The sequence below is a fragment of the Bombus terrestris genome, chromosome 15 (assembly GCF_910591885.1).
Source record: "Bombus terrestris chromosome 15, iyBomTerr1.2, whole genome shotgun sequence".
Classification (NCBI taxonomy): Eukaryota; Metazoa; Arthropoda; class Insecta; order Hymenoptera; family Apidae; genus Bombus; species Bombus terrestris.
The window spans coordinates 10,594,321-10,619,797 of record NC_063283.1 but is presented as its reverse complement, the minus strand read 5'-3'; the positions used below and the strand labels follow the sequence as shown (position 1 = coordinate 10,619,797).

Here is a 25,477-nt window from a genome sequence, read left to right as displayed (position 1 = left end):
GCACCTTGAGCATTATCATCCAGAACCGCACCGCGTTCTACTCTGCAATCTTATCAGAAATAAATCGCCTATTAAGGTACGAAGGTATTTAGGTTAGGATGGCGGTCGTTTCGTCTGAAAAATTTATCGATTAATGATTGAGATTTTCCAACATGGATCTTTAACCTTTTCAGAGATGTAAATGCATCCATGAGTTCAGGAACATCGATCTATTAAATATATACTGTCAGCTACGTACTACGTATTTAAAATGCTATAAAAATCGACTTTCATCGCTTCCGTAATTCTATTCGCCCCGCTTATTCTTTAATTCGTTATCTGAATTACATATATTTACGTTAGAGCTGGTCTGGTAAATTCCCGAGCAATTACTCAAATGAAGTTCTCCTCCAATGAATCACTCGAAACTTTTTACTCGCTACGACCGCGTAGAAAATGTATGAAAACAACAGTGGTTTATTTTCCCTGACATCGTTTTCCACTCTGTTCCTATTTATTAAAGCGTAGAAGAATTTATCGAAATTGAACGAAGATCGAACTCTTTTTCATAGGATTTTAATTTCAAAGAAATACCTTGAGCGAGAAATAACACAATTTTGCTCGACTAGTTAGATTTCACCTGGTAAAAATATAAAGGCAGAAGTTCTGAAACATCTGCCATTCGATCTTCTACCATCCCGATTCATATTTCCGGAATATTCATATTTCAAAATCTCATATGCAACCTTAAGTCCTGTTGCATTTATAGTTACCAACGCTAGATCGCCTAACTATGTAATCGTACGATATCGTTTAATCAAACATACCATTACTGGTAGAAACAAAACGAGTCTTCGGTTACTAAGCGTATCCTGCATCTTAAACTGAGTAATTCGACTGAAAACTAGTACCTTAAATCTGGTACAGAATTATGTGAGGAGATCAACCTGACCGTACGAACTGCATCCACAACCATTCAACATGCCATCAAACTTATCATTCATCGCTCGCATCTTGCTTCAACGATACCCGATACTACCAAACAATCCCATCAGTTGTCTGGTATACCAACCTTCCTTCGACCACGACTGCACTTCCTCTTCCACGGTCAAAATACTCTAAACAAATAACAGAGTACTGTAACCGAACAAGGTACGCGAACACAACAGGTGCGAGGACAGAACGCGACACTCGTTACCCGAATGAGCTGTCCGGATGGTGTGGACGAGCTCTAATAAAGAATCGGTACGAATTCACGACAAATCGTGGTCTCCCTCCTCGACCAGCGATCAGGACAAAACTTTCGCCCAGTTTCGCGTTTCACGTTTCACTGGTGACTGGCATTGGCCGCGGTCGGACGGCGGCCGTGCGTCCACCACTTTCGGTCCACGAAGTTCCCCACGAGTAATACTTTCGACTTTGCCTACGAGTCGGATACGCGCGACTAGTCGGATCGCTCGTGTCCTGTTCGCTCGCGCTACCGACTTCGTCCACGTTGTCCCGGCTAAGGAACGGGCAAGTGGTTCGCGCGCGTACACCGCCGTTCGTATATCCAGCATTCACCCCTCTTTTACGCGCGAACCACGCTCGTCCTTTCGCTTTCAGCGGCCACTGACCATCGCAGCGACCATTGTGCACTACGCTGACAAGCAAATGCCTCACCTGTGCTCCGTTACTCGTCTTTGATAAAATTAATCCTGAGTCTTTGGTTGAGATGAAACGTGATCGTAAAAATGAGAAATGGTCCAAGTTTTCCAGCAATGGATGAATACAAAATGACAGAAACGTACTGACAGACAAAAGGTTTGGATGTAGAACGAGGATCGGAAGGCACTCTATGACAAAGATGAAAACGATAGATATCTTTGGTGCTAGCGACGAATGATAATTTTATAAACTTGTATATAGTGAAATATATTATTCGTTTATAGCCAACGTTGAAGGATCATTTTATAGATACCAACGATAGCAAATTTTGAAAGCAAAATGGTTAAAGGCGATCATCGATATCGATCGGCGGGTATATTATACGTTCTACTAAAATACATTTAACAAGGAGTACTCCACTTATTCGTACATTTAGACAAAAGGCGGAAGCCATAATGTACAATAAAACGCAGTTCCTTATTGGTTATCAACTTTCAAGTGAAACTGTAACATCATTTGACTCCTTTCATCCATCTACGGTTAAAAGGCTTGTTTCAAGAAAATTTTTGTGTAATAGCATTCATTATGTCTAATCGTGATAACGATCACACCGTTCCTCGTAAAACGCTGTTCCTGCATCTCTTTAATATTCAGTTTATGGAAATTAAATGCTTAAAACGTTTCAAACTCGTGATTTCATAAAAAATTGCTCGCAATTGCAAAGATCATGCAACAAAAATTATGTTAGTAAACCTCGTGCTTCCTGTAAAGATCGCTTTCCTTTCTATAATATTTGCTATGCCACACACGTTCGTTTCAAGCTTTGCTCTCAGAATTTTCCATTCTTTACTTTTCTTCGTTGAAAGGTACGTACGTTCGTTTCAATCGAGGTTTCTATCGTTGACAATCAAAAATATTCTCTAACTATCGCAAGGACACGCGTGCAGGCTCACAGCGATGGCGTTATGCGAGGAAAATTTCAAGCCCGCGCTGTAATCCTATGCAACGAATAAGATTTCTCAGACTTTCAGGGGCAAGGTTGTTACGGTTGATACTACCCTCGGTTCTCAGCAGATCCTTGTCGAAATCTGTTCCGAGGTCTCCACAATATTCCAGCTAACGTTATTAAAACTCGCAGGATGTATCGACGCGCATTAATGCAATTAGGATTCGTGCGGAGTTTGGCTCCTTAATGGAATTACACGCAATACTGACGAACCACCAAAACTCTGAATCACGTTTCAACGCATCGGTACTTTACTTGAAATATTCGATTTGTTTAACATATTGTTACGATAAAAAGATTTTTTTACATTTTCAATAGCGAATACTTTCTATAGAAAAGATTTCATTGAATTAATCGTAAATACTTTTTTAACGCTAATCGAAATCTTACATCTAATCTTGATCTCTATATTTTACAGACTTACCACACTTTCGTTAGTCGTCGTATGTAGCTCTTCACAGTTTGTACTACTTTTGGTGAATGTATCCTATTAATACGAATCGCGTGATTACTATATCGGTTTTCGATAAATATAGTTAGGCGAATTGCGTCGATCCGGAAGAATTTGAGACAGAACGATAGTTGGGATTACAATCTATACATCAGTTGGTCGGTAAGCAAGAACCTTCCAAGGTAATTGGTCAAATTAAGCGAGGAAAAGTGAACGTACCACGGACAGAATCATGCAAATAAGCGGAGAACAGCAAGGCGCGATTGTTCTTGTGGCAAGCAATAAAGCCACGTTAACAAAGAGAAAATGTGTGTTTCCACAATCGACGTAAAAACAACTTATTGACCGCAACATTGTAGAAAAACAGGTGTTACCCTATCAAATTAGCGTCGAAAGCGCTGATTATCGTTAAGCAATAGCATAAGATCGATTTCTTCGTACTTTTGTTCTCTCAATTTCACGATACTCGGCCGTTTTATGCTGATTTGAGACACTGATGAGCTATTTTTTTTAGTTGGAAGATCGAAAGTTTAATCCGATAGTTATATGATAGTTGCTTGATTGTTCTCTGAAAAATGTAAAAAAAAATTGTTTCCTGCGATAACGTAAGAAATTACGCTTCTTTCGATAATCTGCTGTAATTTTTCCAATTTTCGAATTAAGATAGTATCGTGGAAGATCTTTAACGCATTCCATAAATCCTGCGGTAAATTAAAATTCCAAATTCATTTATCTTCACCGCAGAGCAAATACGTGGGAACGATTTCATATTTAAAATTTATTGTTTTCACGAAGCACACACATCTCCTTCGAGCCGACTTCGTTTTGATTTATCCGAGTACACTATGTGCATTTCTCCAGCATTTCGATTACTTGAAAGCATATTTCGAACATTTCTCTTATACGAGAAAGGCAATTTTTCAAACTATTATTTCTTTAACAACTTCTTCCGAAGAGGTTAAAGTTAAGAGGTTCGTTCCAAAGAAATTAATTAGCGGTATAGTTAATCTTCCCGTTAATGATGTCTTTGGGGCCTGAACAAAGATTATTCAGGAAGTTTCTTAAAATATTGAACAATGTGTCATAGTCTGATCGAATAATCGTAATTGAATACGGGTTTCATCGAACTGTCATGGAATTTATTCATCAGCGGAGCGAGCTTTTCGCGGTTGATGCAAAGCAGTTTCATCATTAACATTTACGCGGCATTACATATTCCGCCTGGAGATAACGAATGATTTATAGCGTCCTCGTTTACTTTTCAATCGTAATTTGTTCTTAACAAATCTTCGAGTGAAAAATTCCTCACAGAATTAATCGTTTTTCGAAAAATTTTTCATAGGTTATATATATTAAATAATTGCTATTCTTTTTAAAATTTAACAGCGTCTTTAAATTGGTAAAACATTAAAATTTTGTATTTTCGAATTTGGACTTCGTTCGTGTGTAGAGGACTCAAGAAACTCACAAAGATTTTAATTAATTGGTGCACGCTGGTCAATAACTCGAATGAAATCAATTTGGTTCAAGGCTCACTCGAATCTCTGTTCATGTTATAACCTGATCAATGATACTTTTGAAGCGTCTTATATTCCGCATGCTTATCAAATATTCTGTCAAATATTCCGAAAGACTCCATGAACGTTATTACAAACGACAAAGGGCCATCACACGGCGAAGGAATAGCTACGATCGGTGCCATCTTGTCTAAAGACAAGCTCGTCTTCCTTTTTATTCACGACCTCCATGCAATGAAATCGTAAAGAGAATGGAATCGTAGGAACATACTGATAAACGAATGTTTTTAATACGGCGCATGTCTATCTACGAATATACGAATATACGAATAATATATTGGAAATGACAAAAGGAAAGGACACACGCAGAAAAAAATACTCGACACTAAATAGAAAAGGGAATAGAAAGGAAACAGTTCAAACGAGAATTAAAACACTGGGAAAAAGCGTTAATGGAACTGTGTACGTTGGAATTTGTAACATTTACTTCATTGTTCTACTTAATGACGCAGCTTTGTGTAATTTCTCGCGTAATTGTGACAGGAAGTTTTTATGTAATAAACGTAAGATTTAGTTTCTACGTTTGTTTTTATTACTATGAAAAGAAAGTGAGATTCTTGAGATTCATTAAGAAATTATTCTTACGAAATTATTACTGCAAGGATAAATTTTATGAATATTATCTTTCTATTCTTTTCCTTAGACTTTCGTCTTTGATGAAATACATACTAATTTTTTGCAATGAAAATTCCATGAATCGGACTTTGACCACTTTTAATTGTGATGCAGAAATTATATAGCAAAAAATGAGAAACTGTCAATTTCATAATCGTAATTAAAGTGTAGCTTCAACTAAGAAATATAGGGCAGATAGGCGTAAGTCATGGTTGAATAGATCACTATGTAATGTATCGACTACTACTAATGACTTGTTTGTACGTACAATAATTGCATAAATTTGTAGCACATCGTAAGATTATTTGAACAATAATTGCAAAAGCACGATATTGAGCAGGATACATAAATTCCGTGGAATAAATATTTTTACGTATTTGACAAATCACGTGCGAATTTTATTATTACGTTATATCTTTATTGCGGTAAGTTCAATGAAAGTGTATACGATTACAAAGAACTCATATCAAGAAAATAAAACGAACTCCTTATAGAATACAAGTCGAATATATATCTATGCAAATATATTTTATATATCAACTGCGGAATGATTTTAATCAATCCCAGATACCAAACAACATCACTCCGGTCACCCAACACAAAAGCACCCTCGCGAACACCTGTTTCCTCGGCGACGTTCCGCAGCTTGAAGAAAAACAATCGGCGCATCGTATCCCTGGTGGTTCGCCTCCTTCTTCGGTCCGTTTCGAAATGAAAATTTCCATTGTGTCCGCATCAGTCGTGTCGCGTTATCAAAGGGGTTGCTCGAGCTGTGTATTCCTCGTCGACGTAGCGCGTGCAGACAGGCGCGGTACTCGCGAAGAAATGCACAGGAACTCGTTAAAAGCATCTGTCCTTTCGTGTCTGCCGATTATTACGTGGAAACGTAAAGCGTGAAGTACGACACTGCCACGGTGGAAGGAGGTCAAGAATCTCTTACATCCTCGTTACGGTTCCTCGCGTCTGTGTTTCGGCTTTCAATATTAGATTTCCCTGCCGACGACGACCTCGGTTCGACACACCTGCCACGATGGACGTTGAGGAACGAGTCAATAAAGGAAGCTGAGTCCCACGCCTCGAATCGAAATAAAACATATTAATTAAAAAAAAAAATGCTGACCCTAAGCAGAAAGCTTGGCGAAAATTTAACGTTTTAAGCCTGCCTAAGTACATAAACCACTTTATTACGAGAGTTTTAATTCCTTTCTCTAGAAAGCTGTCAAAGTAGCGTAATCGCGTACTTTACGTACTTACAACTTGCTATTCTTCTGCTTGATTTCAATATTTTTATCAAGCTACGTATGTAAACGATAACGATTCTTCAAATTACAAAAAAAGACATGGACGATGAAAACAATAGCGCATTCATATCTATAGCCAACGATCACCAAAGGTGGTAATTACTTTTACCCAAGCTCACCCTGCTGGAATAACTTCCCGTTTTGCGGTCACTTTTTCCGGCCCATTAAATTCTCCGTGCGTCCTCTACAAGATGAGCATACATTTTGCACTCGGTCACTATTTTGCATTCGATACGCGCGAAGTGTGTTTACTCTCACGATCAAGAGATCCTTTTCGATTTTGATCGAGCATGGAAATCGTTACTATTCTCGTGGACGTTCCTTCGAACGGAATTACAAAGGAAAATTATTCCATTAAGTCTATAAGCGTCACGAAATAAAATCTTAAACCTTTCGCGCATGACTCTTGTCATTTGGCTTCGAATTTGTACTTGTACCGTTCTATGTTCAACAGAAGATGTCTTTGTGAATATGTCGGCGAATTTATTCCAGAAACGGAAAGTAGAGGACATGAGATCGATGGCACGGTATCAACTTGATCGCTGGATAAAAAGGGAAAAACCAAAGAATAAACATCGATTTCGATACACTTTCCATGAAATCTTCGCCACGGGAATACTTATGAACCACTTTTTCCTTCGCTATTCCTCTTTCTTAGTTTTCCATGTTGTTTTATGTACATAAGACACGCGCTTCGTGTGTTCCAATGCAACGACCGACATTTTCATCGTTGAAAGTTGTTCGGTTTCATATACATATGTACATAAATGAAACATGTTTGGTTTCTTTCTTCTTTCTCGTACGATAGTGAGAGTTTGAAATTGATTTGTAAAATAGTGTCTGTTCTTTCCAGGAATTTTCCTTACTAGCGAGCTTCATTTCTCTATTTAATGAGAAAAACATCTCCGAAAATATCATCATATTAAACAATGTTTTTTCTCAGAGAATATCTTCGAAGAATCACAATCGTCGGTGAATATCCTCAAAGAGTCAGCATTCTCAAAGAATTCCTATTCTCAAAGAATATCCATAGAATATGACCGAAGAGCCACCCCTAAAGAATTACCATCCTCAAAGAATCACCATCCCTCGCATTCTACAGTCCAGGTTCGCACACTCGTAGAAGCATCGTGTATCACAAATAACCAGCAGATGAATTTTAGCATTTCTAGTCTATTGTATCGAACACACGGACCGCAAAGCTTTAATGTTAATAATAGACTCTAACGGTACATCAGCATAGAAAACCGTATGGTCGTCCGTGTTGCACTCGCCTCAGCTAACCGATAAATCGCTTCAGATTGCGAAGAGGCGCGTAATAACATCGGTTACAGCGAAACTTCCGCCCCGTGTCGCGTGCGCGTTCTGTAACTTTCGTTCTCGCGCGCGCCAGCGTGTGCAGTCGAGAATTATCGCTTATTAAGGTCGACGCGGATTGCGTTAATGGCGGGTTATGCGCTGGAAACGCCGGGGAAATATCGCCCTAGCGATGTTTCGTTCGCGGAAAAATCCACCGGAAAAATAAACCACGGTTTTTCTTCATACTATTTGTATTTCTTCGTAAGATTTAATAATATCAAGCTGCTCCGCGTACGATATAGTATAGATATATACATATAGAATATAAATCCAAATTAAACAACTTAATCCAGATCTGTCTTAAGTTATTCTGATAATCTGCGATCAACTAATCGGAGATTAAGCTCACAAGCTAGATTCATAGCTATATCTAACGATTATTATCGCATGTTATTTAGAAGTTTGAAAAATAGAGAGAATTTTAGTTATTCAAGGAGAAGATAAATACCCTGATTAAATACAGAGTCTCATTTCTAAACTAAAAAATTAAAAATCAATCTAAATAGTATTCATTAAGGACAAAAGTCAAAAAATCGGAGAGTATTCCGTTTTATGGGGAGAAAAAGCGCGCTAAGTATGTACATCGAATCGCTTTTCGGATGATAAGCGCTGGAAACTGGCCGTGTTCGAGTGGAAAAGTGAAAAACCGGCTGGAATTAGCGGTCGGTCGCTCTCTTCGCAGATTCCGATAGATTTTAAAGTGCATGAAGCGTCGCATCGCCAGGGAAAAAGCAGATGGCCGACTTCACCGGATACGCAGACCGCTCACGACCTCCGCTAAATCGCCGCTAAGGAAAGTGCTTTGCCCTCTGGTTTCTTTCGCATTTCCGCGGGCTTCCGTCCTGCATAGCAACTAGAGACGTCGCTTGACACAGAATACAACGAATGCAATGTACAGTTTCAAATTCGAAGAAATGAAAGTGGCCTTTGGCTTTAAGGTGACAAAAGAAGCAAAGTTTATGAACTGGCAAAGAATGTTTATAAAATATTTGTCAACATTGGAAACTCAGATAAGTAGATAATAAAATAATAAATAGATATATGATACAATGGATACCATTACGAAACACTATATCGAATAATATCGGTAAAATCTACTTATCTATTTCCAATGACGAAACAATTAGAAAAAGCATAATTTCAAATCGATTTATTTCTTCGAACAATTACATTTCCTTGACCTATGAACGAACAGTCCCTCGGCTAGGCTCGTAGATAGAAAGAGCCGTTTCCTTGATCGTGTCTCTTCGTTGTCGTCTCCTTATACTTTAATCCGGCATTATCCAAGATTCATCTCAGTTTACCCCCTCGAAAACGGAACTAAAACGGCAACTGGCCGGAAACTCTTGATAATTACGAATTTACTTTTCCCCTTTACGTCCGCTGTTTCTTGCTTTCCGAGCAGCATAGCCGCGTCTAAGTGGACATTATACGTATTATAACGGCGTCCAACACGAAACGAGTGTATGAACCTTGTATTGTGCAAGCTGAAGCCTCGTCGAGCTGGGAATCGCAAAGAAGTGCAAGGTCGAAACGCGAAAGAGCATCGTACATCGACGACATGTTCGTTGCTGGACGATCGAACCACTAAGATAATTCGGAAGACGACGGGGTGAAAAATTAACCTTGCCCCGCGAAATTGAACATCTTTTATCGCTTTCATGGATTTACGCACGATCGAAGCGATACAATTGTAACGTATCTCATGCTCGCACAGTTACGAATCGCTGTTAATTTATAATTAAGATCGCTTTGAAAAGTACGCTTTCATCTAAATCGCGCTGCATTCTTTCCATCGAATAAATTAAAATTTCACACGCAAAGTCTCTAAATCAATCAGAATATTCTTCGATGTGAATTTACGAGCTAGAAAACGAAAATCAACCAATCGACGCAACCGTCGAGCAATTACTTGTTTTTGAACATCGCCTGGTCGGCATCTGTCCCTGTCGCAAAGCTGTCTACACCACTCACCGTTCAAGTAATAAATCGTACGGTGCTCGTGCTCGCGTTTGTATCACGTTCATATTCGTCCAATAAAGAAGAATATTCGTCTGGAAAACACCGTGAAGCGGATATCGAACCTTCTCGGGATCGAGCAGTCGATGATCGTTCGAGCGTTGCACAAACGTAGCACGGTCGAGTGACGATCGTCGAGCAGATCATCGCTCCGGTAATCATTGTTTTGTCAGCCGTAGCAGGACGTCGCGTCGCGTCTCGTGCCGTACCTGATAAAACGAATCTAACGATCGTATTCGTGAATCGAACATTCGATTCAGATACCTCAAAAAATAAATTTATTCCGAAATAATGCGTATCTGTAGAATATTTGTGGGAAAACGTTAAGGTATGTAAGGTAAGTTATTGTAATACTGTAATATTGTGATATATTAAAATAATCTAAATGTATAATCTGTTAACTTCGTCAAAAGACAATAACATTATTTTCGGTCATTAATTTGTCGTTAATTTACGTAGTTTAGTAATACCACTGTACCAGAAATTGACCAAAGTATCTAGACATTTAATAATTAATGTACGTCATTAAATATTTCGCAAGAAATAGAACACAATTATTTTCTTCGCCACAAAAAACATAAGAAATTTCTTAAATTCCACGCAACGAAAATCTATCAAGTTTTCTTCATACCTAGCACAATCGACTAACATACCGAACACATCAACCCCTTCTCAAATAAAAACCAATAACTACATAACAGTAACCAATCCACTGACCATAAAATCTCCAACTTACACACGATTATCTTCCACCGTGCTACATATTAACCGTCTTACTCATAACCAAGTTCTTGCTCAAACTCATAAAAGAACACGGCAATCTGGCAATTTTCCGAAACGATTTATGGTCCACCTTATAGACACCTTCCTTGCAACATTTCAATGGCTAACATTTAAACGGAAACTCTGCAATCGATTCGATCGCTTATCGTGTTTTCTCAGGCTTCTCGTCGTGGTCTCGTTGTTCTCGATGTAACAGAATCGATCAGGCCGCCGAGAAATCGTATTAATCCATTCGTTGGGGATCACCGAATTTCGTAATTTTACATGATCGTTATTAGTTTCATAATTTCACTGACACGATCATTTAATCGTCGTTGATAGACGCAGTTTCGCGGAATATTAGAGAAAGTTGCTTCGATCGGCCAGCCTAAAGTTTATAAATCGTTTTAACTATATCCGTTTCACCGCCATAAAATCAACCGTATCGATCAACAACGTTTATGGGCTTTATGGTGTACGATTAGAGCGTCGATCTATGGCAAAGGAGGATCGTCGACCGAGAAATCTTCGAATATTCGAGGTTTGACCGAATGACACGGAATCGTATCAATGTTGCCGGGAATGGTCAAGAGAATTCAAAGTAAGTAGGTCCTGGGATCTGTTCGTTCATGAAAACTGTTCCCCTTTTCTTTCTACGGAGTTTTATTGCATGAAATACTCACAAATATGGCTACAATGTCGGAATGCTCGCTATTGAAATCTACTCCTAGGGACGTAAAAACAAAATTATTGTAATACGAATGCACGACAACTGTTTCCTGCTGTAGTAGAAGATATGACATGGTTGAAAGATCATACATAGTTGAAACAGAGTCTTTCGATCTAAAATTGATCGTAACAATATAATTGTACATTTATAAACATAAATGTTATTAAATATATATATTGGATTAATCGTGCAAAGTTCTATATATATTTTTTTTCTTTTTTCAACTATACAAAATTCTCACGATAAAAAATAAAAGAAGCATTCGGAACGAGAAAAGTGTTAATCGGTATTAATTTGAAATTCGTAACTAGAAAAGAAAAATTCATGTTTTTTAATGTGGTAAGATACACCGTTAATGCAATAATAAAAATATTTTACGCTTAATGTCGCGCCATTATCAAAAGAAACACGATAGATACGAGTGCCTCAAGTTCTATAAAATTGAAGGACTCGAAGCACAAGTGGGTCAAGTCCAAAATTTAATGCCGGCAAACGACATACTCCGTCAGGAATTAAGACCATAGACAACATTATGCGCAAGGTGATTTCTGAAAGTGTGTCACACCCTAAATTAATTCATTTTAAATATCAACGTATTCCCTCGTGTTCTCATCTCCCACTTGTTGAAACTTTTTATCCTGAAAATAAAGTTTATTACATTTCTTACAAATAACGTATATTAATACTTTAGTATATAATTATACAGCATACGATCTCCAAGAAGATTTTACAGAAATTGAAGTTTATCAAAAAAATCTTTCTTCAATCGTTGAATAATCTTATACACGTACATGTATACGCTAACTTGGAAATAGAAAAAAGAAATTTTAGAAATATGGAACGATTAATATTTTACCATATTTTTCAAGCTTTCTGCAAACTGATGCATCAATCGTAATATACTTTAAAACGTAATTAATAGCACGTTGGATGAAAAAGTCTCGTTAGTTCATCTTGCTTCGGATCTTTAATTTCCAATTTATAAAACCGAAGAGGTATTACAGTTTCCTAATACATGTATACTACATTTTTCTATCGCGATAAAACGAGCGAATCTCGATTACTCGTCTAAAAAAATGTTCGCACGAATATATCTCGAGCAGTTTTATTCAACGATTTTTACTACGCTACAAACGTGCAACGCTCCTTTAGTATTCAGGATATGATCCATACGAGCCAAACGAAACGTTCTGGCAAAAGTTCCAAACTGTTTCGTATTTCCGTTCTGCGAGTCAAGCGCCAAACGAAGAGAGAGTTTTTTCACTTATTCGTTGTTCAACTTGCAAGTCACTAATTATGAGTAGGATTCATTTTATTGTACTTGGTGCGTATACATTGCTATTTGTATTTTTTATTATCACTATTATTTATTATTGTACTATTTATTCTAAAGTCCGCTATAGAAAACGCCTGTCAGCTGTTGCAGTTATCCTCTATTTCCCCCGTGATCATCATCTTCGTCTAAGATACAATGATACAAATAATACAGTGCGTATTTCTACGATACAATTTCCATTTATATGTAACTTACATGAAACCATGTTCCCGCGTAACATGGTTTCACGCTGTACAACATTAAACAGGAACCGAGCTACAAACGTAACACGTTAGGCGATGGTTACCAGTACGCTAACATCATTCGTTTAACCGCCACCAGTCTCAGATCCCATGACTGAAAAAATGCAGCGAGCACACGTGGCCTTTCGCGAGGAATGCGTCTGCTAAAGCGGTTCTTAACGCACCGCAGAACTAGTTACGCGTTGCAATTAATTCTCAGGCCAGTTCCGCCAGTTATTCGAACGTTGCTCGACTCCGGAACGGTCATAACGTTGTTAACAAATTCGACAATGCGTTTAATCAAAACAACGAAAGACTTGTTGAATATTAAAAATGATAAACCTTCTTTAATCTCGGTTTAAATTTATATCTTTAAAAATACTAACAATCAAGTCCTTAGATACATTTATTCGTCCGCAGAATATGAAACTTCTAAAAACTTCCGCTGCGCGTTAAGTGTAGAATGTCGAAGATCAATTGCGCGTGATGAATACCAGAGTCCTTATTCCACTGTGACTTCATATTCTACTATACGCGCCTAAGCCAACTGTGAATTTATATTCTACCGTAAGGCTTTGCTGATATTCTTTTACAAACAATCTATAGCATTTTGCAGGCATTTTCCTGTTAATACATTCATCTGTGTACGCAACAACGCACATGTTTCAATAAGCAAGGTATTTTGATGATCTTTTAATTGCATAACAAACTTCTGTCTACACATAGCTGTAGATTTCGTTTTTTTTATTTACTAACCTAGCTGTCAGAGACTGGGAATACTTTACAGTGATAGCGAATGTAACCGAACCGAAGCAAAATGGACGTGGAGACCAAAGTAGCAAGTTGCTGTGAGCGATTGTTCACGGCCGATGGTACTTTTTCACGAATGATTCGCTGTGTTTTCCCTTTACGTAACGATACCTTGCAATCGAGTACAAAATTACGTAATTTTCGATGCTCGCAGCGGATTTTGCGGAAAACGGGAGTCTGAAATTGAGAACAGGAGACCGTTTCATGTGTGACAGCATGATTAATGAGAAACTGCTCCCATCGTAAATGTAAATGACACTTGTGACTGATCGTGGGATGTTCACACAACTCGAACGTTAGGGACTTTTGCTTTTGACGTCTTGTACATTCGACGGAGTCATTGTCTGATCGTTCAGTACTAATTTAACTGTTTCAAACACAACCTTACGTCTCTTTACACCCATGTACGTGTACTTTTGCAATTACCTTTTATTTTTTCCATTATATTCTGTTAACGGTGCATTCTGTTAATAACAAACGGTCATTTTGTAGTAATTATTACTAAATTATCATATTTCAGACTAAAATATCGCATTGCTGATTGAATTCCATTATGCACGTTATCTTCCGACGTATACTCGTACAATTTACGTGCAAAATCTATTTTTAATTATATATCCACTTACTCTCACCAGATGCTGATTTCCATTTCTTGTTCCAATAATCCTGCATTTTCAATTTTATCGCAATATTTCTTACCCATTGAAGCAATACAACGCCAGAATAGTATGTTTTCGAAACCGAGTTCATCAATCAAATTTCGCGCGTCCTTGCTCGCGTACAACCGAGAGCCTCTAATTGTCCACATATTTCAATCTCTCATAATCAATATTAATCCTAGGTCTGGCCAGCGTTACTCGCAATCGTTGCTCGCATAAATTTCTCGATTCACATGCATACGCGCGTAAGTAATTACTCGATGAGTTCCGTGACATTATGCCCCTTTAAACATGTAGCCGATGCAGGATGAACTAGCTAGTACGCCAAATAAACAGATTAAATGGTACTACTAGTGCATCGCTGACCTCTTGCACCACGCTTCAGTCATAGGGAGACGATGCAATACTTGTTACCCGGTACGATTATTTCGTATCCGCCAGAAACACCGGAATTCGAGGCGATTATCCGCTTGCGGATCGACTACGAACGTTACGAAAATTGCGTGTAACTCGCACGCGCGTTACGCGCGCGCTCGTCTGCTGAAAAGCTGAGATTTCACTGGAGATTCCCACGAACGTCCCTTTTTATTCTTTTTTCATTTTTCTTGAGGATAGTTTTGCGGATGATATTTTCTCTAAAGACGAGGGATAAAATACTTTTCCGAGGAAAGGTCAGGTCGCGATTTCAAGGATCACGATAGAACGCAAAAAATTGATAAAAAATCATTTCATTGGAAGATACGGACATGTGCAAATATTTTTTATAGCCACTGCATATTTGCGTGTGAACCGCACTTCTACTAAAATTGTTCGTCCTTTTACATTCGATACTTTGTATTTAAAGTACAAATTAATGAAATAAATATCCCAATAGTTAAGACGACAGAGTTAGAGTTCAAAGTTATCACAGATCCTGAAAAAATTGTACAACGTAAAACTGAAAGAAAGACACACATATATATGCACGGATATCTGCTATAAGCGATATTAATACATCCAAGGATGACTGTGATTTTTCGCAAGTGAGATTCAGATTGTACGGTTTCATGAAAAGCAACGCATCGGTTACTTCCTGTGGCGTGAAACGTACTTGAGATATTTCGCAATGTACATCGCCTACCGTTAAAACAGCTCGAGAATTGCACACGAGAGAACTCGTAATCTCTCGAAATATATTAACTCGATCAGCGCACGACACCGTGCATTATGATTATAAACGCCCGCTTAAACAAATATTCTCAACCGCATCTGATACTCTACGAAATCTTTTAAACGCTTAATCGTCTTACGATAACGAGATTTATTTGCGTAATCCAAGTGAGCAAATCGGGGGAAAAAAGCAGGCTACTTTTGCGCGAATAATTAAAACGAAATGAGACGCGATTACGTTCTGTTAATCGGCGCCGAAAGAAGCGAGTCGATCGAATAGATCGTGTCGATCGACCACGAGTTCACAGCCACCTCCGATCAGCTTTCGTTCCTTTCGCAAGGCTACGGAAGCGTTCTCACGATCCTAAGCTGATTTGCGTTTCACGAATGCCATTTCGAGGCAACGATTCAGTCTACACGGAAAATTCTTTTCGCTAAGAACTTAACGACGTTCCATCCACTCAACGTAAAGCCTAAACTAATCGAACCACGTTTTCGCGTAGCATGGTTTCGTGGAAGCAGATTGGATTTTTAAAGAACCATAACGCGAATTTCATCAAACCCTAACAAACTTCTCCTCTACTTCACCGATCGATTCAACCTAAAAATTAGCAAATCCTGTTTGAACGATCGTCAAAACAGCCATCGTCCTTTCCAACAACAAGACGTCGGCTCACGAGCGAATTTCGATTTGAAATTCAAGCGACGTTTGCACGCTCGATCGCTCGCGGAATAAATATCCCTGTAGCCGTTTCTTTACCCGTCTTTTCGCCGATGATCGTGCTTCGTAAACTATCGATAACCTGGTAACCCGCTTTCCGAGTCTGTCGAATAATTTCGATCGTCGCCTCGACGGTCTTTCTACCGTTCGTGTAAAATAAACTATTTCGCGGGCCGACGAGAATCGTCCGATCTCGGCCGAGTGGAACAGCAGGAAGACGACTTAAGAAGGATCGTATGGGTGCACGTACCGACAGGAAGCGTCCTCCGGCAGGATCGTCCCGGTCACATGGCTACGATAATGGCTTCCCCACGGGTAGATCTCGCGGTGTCAAGGCCGACCGGCATGGATCACGCTCGATCCACGGGTTGAACGCACTCGATCCTTCTTCCCTGTCTGCCGAAGCACCAACTACCTACCGAGTCGACGGCCAGCCGTGCACTGGACCGGGTGTATTTACCTGTGCTCACCTGACCAGCGTAAATCCACTGCACAAGACAGATGAGATGACCTGTTCCTTCCGGGTTCTTCGCGATCGACGCGGCTCTTCTTCCTTCAACCATGCTCTGTCCTTTCCCGCGTCGCTTTTTCCTTTGCATCGAGTCGCTGTGAAATTTTGTTCTTATATGGAGTTTTGATTCGACAGACCAGTGTTATGCCTTATACTCTCTTTGTTTTTGTTTTTTTTTACTTCGCGTCCATAAAAATAAGAGCGAAATCTCATTTTTCGAATAGCAAGATAATTTTGGACGAATAAGTTGTTTCAAAATAAACTTTACTTTAAATCGCAGATTAACAATCTATAGAAATTTACTTATAATCCGGAGAAAATTTAATTGACGATACTATATGAAATATTTGTCTGTTTAATACTTCTTTTTCGAAACAATCGACAATTAGAATTTATACAAGTAGAAGAAATTATCACGGTATTGTAGTTTCGTAACATTCTATAGATTACATAGATACCTGCTACACCAGATCTCGTGACAAATCGAGTTCTTTCGCTCATTGATTGACGACATTCGAGATAATTTTATGTTATTTTTCTCGTCTCGCAAGATTCCTAGCACGCTATAATCCGTTACACCGATGTTTTTCTGCAAAACTAGCTTGACGTGGAACGATTGATGATGATTAAATTACATTACCCTTTAAATTCAGTACGATTCAGTCACGTACTAATAAAATCGTTGTTTAGCTGCTATAAAATATACATCAATTGCCTATGTGAGAATCATCGTTATTCCAAAAATATATTTCAAAACTTTCGTTAAACTACGTATCACGATATTCTTAGATTTCTATCGTACAATAATTAACGTATACAGAATGCGTGTACAAAAATTAACGATTCCCTAACTGAACGATAATTATTTCTATAGCATGAAAGTGTTCCAACCAATTAAAATCGTTTGTATTCCTGTAAAATAATTTGAAGGATTGCTACGTATAACGAAATATTACGAGCACGATATGTATAATATTATTTCGTAACGACGAGAGCAACATTTGAATCTACAATGTGTACGTTTTCATAATCCTATCGCATAACGTGTTAAATAGACGCTTTGATCAATCGTTGAAAAGACGATCGTTTTCCCTAAAAATCGTATGCTGTTTCCATCGTTTCCGATTCGCGGAAGCTTTAACGCGCCGCTGTACGCGCTTTTAAAACTGCCTGTAGTTCAAATATTAACACGATTACTTAAATTCCTTTTCATACGTGAGAAAATCTACTTCTTTTCCCATAACCAGTTGGTGGATACAATTAGCGAAGCGAATCTTTTCCTCAACACCGATTAATAGCGTAATAGATGCATTTTGTTTAAATATCGCAATCAACGACGCTTTAATCGCCGAGAAGCGGAGGATAATGAATTAATCGACCGACTGGATCATACGTAACTATTCTAGGTCGTTACACGCGTCGTAACGAACGCTTTTGGAAAGTGTTTATATCGTTTCTTTTCTCTTTTTCCTTCTTTTTTACGTTCACCGGCGACCTATGAGAAAAGTTATTCCCGATCGATACGTATCGTAGGAATTACACGTGACGAAGTAATTTACTCTGCTGAAACATGAACAAATTAAAATGTTTCTTGTTAGTCGAGGCAACACGGTGACTGCGTATAAAGCGGATAAGTGAAAGCAAAACGTGCCCTACCGGCTACTTATCATTTTTTTAACCGGAAGAGCGGAAAGTGTAGGAAAAAGTATTGAAAAGCATTACTGGACTATAGACTATGAAGAAATGGTTCTAGTAAATGTAGATAAAATGATCTTATCGTGCAAATTAATTAATGTCGGTTAGGAGGGAATGGAGTACAATCACCGGTCAGTCAAATATCCGATATATGGCTCTGTCTTATACCGATTGTTTTTTGCGCTGCTCTCTAATTTCAATGGAATTAAGTAACCCGTACTGATTTGTAGTTCTCTGGTGAAACGTTTAACGAAGATACGTGAGTGAACATTTTGCACGTTTCCGTGATAATTCTACCTTTTGCAGAAATTTATATGAAATGGATGCTATTGAAAAAAGATTTAATATTGTGCCTTACATTCCTTTACAAATGATTTTTACAAATATTATATGAAATCTGATCTACTATACCATCTTAATTATATCGCGTTTGTTTCAGTTTAATTAGGCGGAAAGAGATCGCAAGAACTTTAATGTACGTTAATGTATTCTTGAAATAATTGCCACGATTATATTTAACATTTCGCAGGTCGGGTTCTACCGGACCGGATATGCTACAACCTGAAATCTTGCAATCCCCTTTAATCTGCAGCGTAACCGCGTAACTAAATGAAATTCAGAGATAACAAGCAACTAGTCACCCAGTTGCTTTCTAAGACAGCGATCTGAGAAGTAGGAACTTTCAAAAACTGAAAAGGGAAAGGATAAAGGCAGTCGAAATGTGCAGGATAGCATGGGAAGAAACTTTTCGCACAACAAAGACTTACTCGCGGAAACTTGACATCGACTTGGTCCTTTTTCTTCAAAACGATAAATTCGGACCACCGGCTTCTTCCTCTCCAAATGTATTCCGGAATATTGTGATTTATCGGCGTCGCAAAGTAGACGACGCGCACCGAATGGATTAACGTTTCGGATGTTATAGCTCATTCTATCCGGCATCGGCCTATACGCGGCATAACAATGCGAGTTTTGCGTGGAAACGAGGTTAAAGAAAGGGGAATGCAAGTCGAATACCGAAGGGAATAAGCAATTTCTCTAAAAAATCTTGTTAGCTACAAAAAAAAGAAAATTAAATTCTATCTATTCATAGTTGGTAAAACATTAAACTTGTACAAATTAATGTAAATTACCGTGTAAAGGTAATTCAACTATTTGATCATTTACCTTGAAAGAAGCGTGCAGACAGTCGATATCACAGTCAATATTTAAGCTTCTCAACGTTGTATTGACAATATTATGTTGATCGTCTTGAGCATCTCTTACGTGCCATAATGTCAAGAACCTTTAATATTGACAATAATATTGATCGGCCGAACGCTCCTTAACTCTTCCCCCTCCAATCTTTCTTCCTAGTCATTTGTGAACTTTGAAAAATTACATCGAAAATATAGATAGATTTTGAAAACCAAAGCAAAGAGGCGAAAGAACGAAAAGTCTTTGTTTACATTCCGAATATAAATAAAATATTAGTGAACAAATTAAACTGTAAATTGTACGTGAACGAGTGTCGGATGAGTCACGTACTGCCATCTATTGCAGATGTAAGGAACAGCGACTTAGAATATGCGAGGATAGATGGCAGTACATGGCTTATCCGAAATGTATAGAGTGTCCATATTCATAGCATACCACGCATACACAGAAAGAGAAACTTTCTATCTTCCATGTTGATTTTTCATGATTCTTCCATGTTTAATTTTTGGACGGTTTTTTCTATGGTTTCGATAAAGAGGAAATTTTCTCTCTGCTTTCGGTACAAAAGTGTCAAGAAACGAGACTAGTTTGTTTTATTAGCATACCCTTATATATCTAATATCGCGAGTGTTGCAATGGTTTCATGAATTAGTTCTTACCAATTATTCATTTACATAGATATCTAAAAGTTATACTTTTTGAAATTACCAACTGTTTTACAAAATTTTTAGACTCGTTAGCCCGGTTATATTACAGTAATTTGTATTTCATAGTGTTACAAGAGAAGAAAAAATAAACAGAGATTTTTTGTAAAATGAATATTTTATTCCAATGAAAATTCATACACAGCTTTTTATTCTGTTTAAGAATAAATTTCACCACAAAATAAGTGTAAGCACATTTAAACCGATTACGTATGATAAATACAAATAATTGAAAACGAATCTCTTTATGTTAAAACCGGTTTTTCCACATTTTTCTTTTTTTTTTTAAATAAATTACAGCGGAGATTTCCCATGATGACAAAAAAATGTTCCTTGGATGACTAATATTTTCTGGAATTATTAATTTCAATCTTATACTAGTTTCTTTGCTTCGAAGAAAGTCTTCAAATGTCTCATTTGCCATGCACCCATGAACAATAAACTAATAGATTGCGCGAGGGACCACCAGAACACCCGACGGTATGTACTTTCAGATGTTTGTCTGAAACGTTCTTCACGATACTGCAAATAAATAATATAAGAACATAGTTCAAATCCTAAGCAAAGCAATTCAGAGCTAAATGTAAGACAAATACCCTTTGGTAACTTTGTTCCTTTGTTATTTGTCCCACTTGATCCAGAAGCTGACGTATCCTCAACTGCAACTCAGTGAACTTTTCCTTCTGAGCTGTATTGGTATATTCGATAGTATGTTCTCCAACTTGAATGTCCAAGTGTACTCTCTATATAATAAAATGAATTTAGTTACATCAAACGCTATAAACAATTATTATTTTGTTTACAATTAGATATATTACCAGTTGAGCACCACTGAACCAAGAACTGCTATTAGAGTACAAACAAATCACATGTTCGCCAGGCGTATGAGAAGTAAATGAAATTCTCCCCTCTGAGCTATACACTCTGGAGAGAATCATTTTATCATCTGGATCCCTAACTTCCACGTGCATTCCCATCCCGGCACTGCTCGGAGCAAATCCACCAGTTCTCGGATCATACAACTCAACTTTGTAATGTACTATAGGAAAAAAAATGAAAAATTTCAATAAGAGTCACAGAGAAATCGAATTATGAACTGTAAAAATAATTCACTTTATTGACATACATTTCACGTACCTAAAACGGTCGTTTCATCTGGAATTTCCTCAATGAAACACTTTCTTTCAGTCTCGGCGATGTGAAAATAAAGTCCAGTACCATATTCGAAAACGCATAAGAATATAAAGAATATACCACTGTGTCTTAACATGATTTTTGATATGCAGTACTTTTAGTAGCACGGCTGAGCTTAAATTGCGAATAAAATTCTATGTAATACAGAATGGAGCACACGTCACCTTCGAAAACAACAATGAAGTTCACGTACGCGGCGCTAGTGAGCATTATCGATATCTACTTTCTCGATAATCGGAAACTAACCTCGCCTAGGAAAATAAAAGAAACAAAAAATGGACGTTACGTTGTTAGCTTCTATCGCTGTTTTAATTATTGCATTGATTATCGGTATTACGGTATTTTCCAGTCAAAAATCAGGTATGTTTCTATGTAAAATATTTTTTGTGTTATTATTAGAGTATCCTCTATAAGATAACCTGATACATCCCTAACCTTTTTGTTTGTTTGTTTTGAAACAGATGTTTTGATAATTGTCATGAACATTGAATTAATCTTTCCTTGCGTTTGATAGAAACTAGTACTTAAATCAGTCATTTAGATCCCTTGAATGTTTGATATTTCAAAAAACCATCAAATGTTTGTTTTACGAATGTTATAGCAAAGAAAAAACAAGCAAATGTAGCCGAAAGAGTTGCACAAGGTAGACCAATAAGGCGAGCAGCGGGTCAAAGAGTTGCTAGACGTCGTATGCAAGCGACTGTCAGTCAGCAAATTGAGGAAGATGACGATGGATCTGGAAATGAAGCTAACGACGAAGCAGATGAGAAGCCAGCCACACCTGATTTCAAAATGGGTGCAAAGAAAAGGGCCAAATTGGCAGCCAAATCAGAGAAAAGGGCTCAAAGAGAAGTTGTTGAAAGAGAAAGAGAGGAACGTAAGAAAAGAGAACAACTTCTTCAAGAAGAAAGAGATAGACAATCTGAAAAAGAGAGAGCAGAAGAATTAAGACAAGAGGAGGCAGAAAGGAAAGCCAGGCAGGAGAAAGAAAAGAAAGAATATGAAGAATATTTAAAAATGAAACAAGCATTTAGCGTAGAAGAAGAGGGCTATGATCAGGATGACAAAGAAGACGAAGAAAATTTATTAGAAGAATTTGTTCTATACATTAAGCAAAACAAAGTAGTAATTCTAGAAGATTTGGCAGCACGCTTTGGTTTAAAAACATCAAGCGTAGTAGAAAGAATTCAGGATCTGCAGGCGCATGAAAATTTGACTGGAGTTATCGACGATAGAGGGAAATTTATTTACATATCTCAGGAGGAGCTGGAAGCTGTGGCAAAATTTGTCAGACAACGTGGTAGAGTCAGCATTACCGAACTAGCAGAAAATTCAAATCGCTTGATTAATTTGAATCCAGGAAAACAACCTAGCATAGTGGAAGCTAGATAGATTATGTGAAATAAGAATAATTTTAATTTTAACAATATTTATACATTGTTCACATTCAGAAAATAGGGTTATTATATATAGAGTAAAAAATATCCTATTTATGTCGTATAAATTGTATATTTGCTGTAAATAACACATCTATATATAAAATGTAATTTTTATTACCGTTAAGATATACTTGATAAATTAATTTAACATTATTAAATCAGAACGTGATCAGAAAATAGGTTTGATACTTTCGCCGATTTCAGACACGCGTTAATGATTCCTTTCTTAAGATCTGTTGGAAAGATATTTATTAATCACAGTTCGTATTTACATATTATTAAAAATCTACTCAAAGCGGAGACACCCGAAATTGCCAAGCTTTTTCTTATTTCGGTTTCGGTGGTTTCGAATCAACAATCTGATGACACCAAGGATCGATGTTGCATCAGATTCTAGTTTTCATGTAGATGCAAATTGTTTGCGTTATTTTTTATTCTTCCCTGAATGTATAATTTATGTCGTCGAAATGCGTGTTGACGATGATTCTATTTCTAAATTGCACGGCGGTAGTTAATCATTAACTGGAAGGATTAGAAGAATTTTCCGTAATTAAATTTATTCTTCGAGAACACCTTCATCGAAGGATTAACTTTGGCCTGAAAAAGATCGATGCACTGATCAATACGTTGATTTACGAGAAAAGCGACTAGCGGCACTTTACAACCAGTAACATATCCCGTTCTTCAGCCTAAAGTTAGTTCAGCAGCTACGAGGCCTCGTCCATCAAATCTTTTTAGCTCCAAGAGCAACGTGCGATTTGTTTTAAGACGAATGATAATAATTCCATATCTATAATAATACGAATAATAATATTTCTACGATCAAAAAGAATTATTACCTTAAAACTGTATGCTTCAAACGTACTTCCTTGAATTTGTCCTACATTAAGCGATAAAATATTATTTTCATAAAATTTAGGTATTTTTTCTTACAAAATAATGGCGTCATCTAAAAGCTAAAGATATCATACGTCTGATTCACGGTCGCGTATAATTCAGGAAATTTTTCACAGTTTTTCCTGTATGAATAATAATTTGATCTCCATTAATTCATGCACATTATCAACAAGCTTACTGGTAATGTAAAATACCGAGCTATTAAAAATTCTGTCATTGATGGTACGGAGAAATCGGGATCAATCCCCACTCGATATCAAAGCTGAATATGCGAAGAAGGGGACACTCGCAGGCTATGTAAGAGGCGACAGAATCGCCGGAGAACCTGCAGTCTTTCTGGCGACCTCGAGTTTACGTCCATTTAAAAATTCCTTGCTCATTCAGCTCATTAGAGAAAGAACAAAAAGAGCGAATAATTATCGGTCCGAGTCGATGTGAGGAAAGTTGGAATCAACGGAAATCACAGTAGTATTTCGTGGCAATCGAGAAGACCTATGTGTCGATGAGGTGCAAAGTCTTGGACTGTCAAGGCAACTCCCCAACATTCTTACCCAGTGTTAGGTAAGTGCAGAATTACGAAAACAGGTTTTCTACTTGCACTTCGAACCTAGTGTGGTATTTTGATACCATCAAATAAATTAACATCAAATAAATTTATTATGTGCAGTAAAACCTTGTTACTGTGTGTTAGCTTCTAATACTGAAACTATTAAAGTATAAAACTTGTATCAAGAGAAAAGTGTAGAAAAAGATACATAATACGAGAGAAAATCCCTTTATTTGTATATTTTATCAAAGACTTAACATAAAAATGTTGAAAACTACAGTACATCGATCGTTCTATCAATCAATGTTTCGATAATCGTAGTTCTACGGTAGTTTAGCGATGTATGATACAAAACTACTAATGTAAGATGAATGGGAAAAATTTCGAAAAATATTTGCATTTCCTTCACACGACAAAAATAACTTTCCAGACCTGTATTTTGAAATATTAAATAATAGTTTAAGGGTTAAACCAACAATAGCGTAAAAGGAAGATTATAAAGGCTTTTGTAGCTATGCATTGTTACTATATTTTTATATATTATATATATTTATGCAGGCTCGCTAAAAATCTTCGAACTCGCAAGGGGAGTCGACGTGCTAATGTTGGAAATCGTTTAGAACTGCTAGTTCTGGTTCACTTGCATCACGTGCCATAAAGTAAGCGTCCTCTATAACTAAAAAGCTGAAAAAAGATAAAAAATCTTAAATCAGACCCAATTATTACGAATTAATCATTGTTTTCGAAAGTAGAAAAAGAAGAAAATACTCTACTATTGGCAGTGAGAACGTTATCTGATAGATCCGGAAAATCGATCGACATATTGGTTTTGATTGGATTAAACCGATAGAAAGAGGCGGAAGAAAAGAGTATTATTATATTCGAGGAGAGGCAAAAGAAGTAAAATGGTGTACGCTAATATCAATGATACTACCATCAAAGGGCCTTTTG

At 37.4% G+C, this 25,477-nt stretch overlaps 3 protein-coding genes and 1 long non-coding RNA gene across 6 annotated transcripts in view; 2 read left to right on the top strand and 2 right to left on the bottom strand.

Moving 5' to 3' along the window:
* LOC100650903 (cadherin-89D) overlaps window positions 1-1,424 on the bottom strand; it is a 36,680-nt gene extending 35,256 nt beyond the window's left edge. For 2 of the 3 annotated variants that reach the window (XM_048412501.1, XM_048412502.1), the window contains exon 1: window positions 1,052-1,424. The gene's annotated coding sequence lies outside the window, so the exon portion shown is untranslated. The remainder of the gene's footprint in view (window positions 1-1,051) is intronic. The other variant, XM_020866864.2, reaches the window with a different exon arrangement.
* The window catches only part of LOC125386390, a 73,526-nt gene extending 52,764 nt beyond the window's left edge, over window positions 1-20,762 (top strand). The window contains exon 2 of the long non-coding RNA XR_007226494.1: window positions 19,078-20,762. This is a non-coding gene — a long non-coding RNA (uncharacterized LOC125386390). The remainder of the gene's footprint in view (window positions 1-19,077) is intronic.
* Window positions 20,549-21,722, bottom strand: LOC100651504 (transmembrane emp24 domain-containing protein eca). Its single transcript, XM_003401171.2, has 4 exons — window positions 21,587-21,722; window positions 21,268-21,488; window positions 21,046-21,192; window positions 20,549-20,971 (listed from the first exon to the last, which is right to left on the bottom strand). Exons 1-4 carry the CDS (start codon window positions 21,717-21,719, stop codon window positions 20,822-20,824), a joined length of 651 nt encoding a protein of 216 aa, XP_003401219.1. The 5' UTR covers window positions 21,720-21,722; the 3' UTR covers window positions 20,549-20,821.
* A 147-nt stretch (window positions 21,723-21,869) lies between these two features.
* LOC100651386 (DDRGK domain-containing protein 1) lies at window positions 21,870-25,185 on the top strand. The gene is made up of 3 exons (XM_003401170.4): window positions 21,870-22,003; window positions 22,245-24,540; window positions 25,085-25,185. The coding sequence occupies exons 1-2, from the start codon at window positions 21,919-21,921 to the stop codon at window positions 23,033-23,035; spliced, it is 876 nt and encodes a 291-aa protein (XP_003401218.1). The 5' UTR covers window positions 21,870-21,918; the 3' UTR covers window positions 23,036-24,540; window positions 25,085-25,185.
* Window positions 25,186-25,477: the final 292 nt, after the last annotated feature.

Excerpts from the sequence above, each read along its gene's own strand:
- LOC100651386 (XM_003401170.4), top strand. The coding sequence starts at position 21,919 with ATGGACGTTACGTTGTTAGCTTCTATCGCTGTTTTAATTATTGCATTG. Across the intron at positions 22,004-22,244 it reads ATTTTCCAGTCAAAAATCAG|CAAAGAAAAAACAAGCAAAT; the intron begins GTATGTTTCTAT and ends CGAATGTTATAG.
- LOC100651504 (XM_003401171.2), bottom strand. The coding sequence starts at position 21,719 with ATGTTAAGACACAGTGGTATATTCTTTATATTCTTATGCGTTTTCGAA. Across the intron at positions 21,489-21,586 it reads AGATGAAACGACCGTTTTAG|TACATTACAAAGTTGAGTTG; the intron begins GTACGTGAAATG and ends TTTTTCCTATAG. Across the intron at positions 20,972-21,045 it reads AGGAACAAAGTTACCAAAGG|TATCGTGAAGAACGTTTCAG; the intron begins GTATTTGTCTTA and ends ATTTATTTGCAG.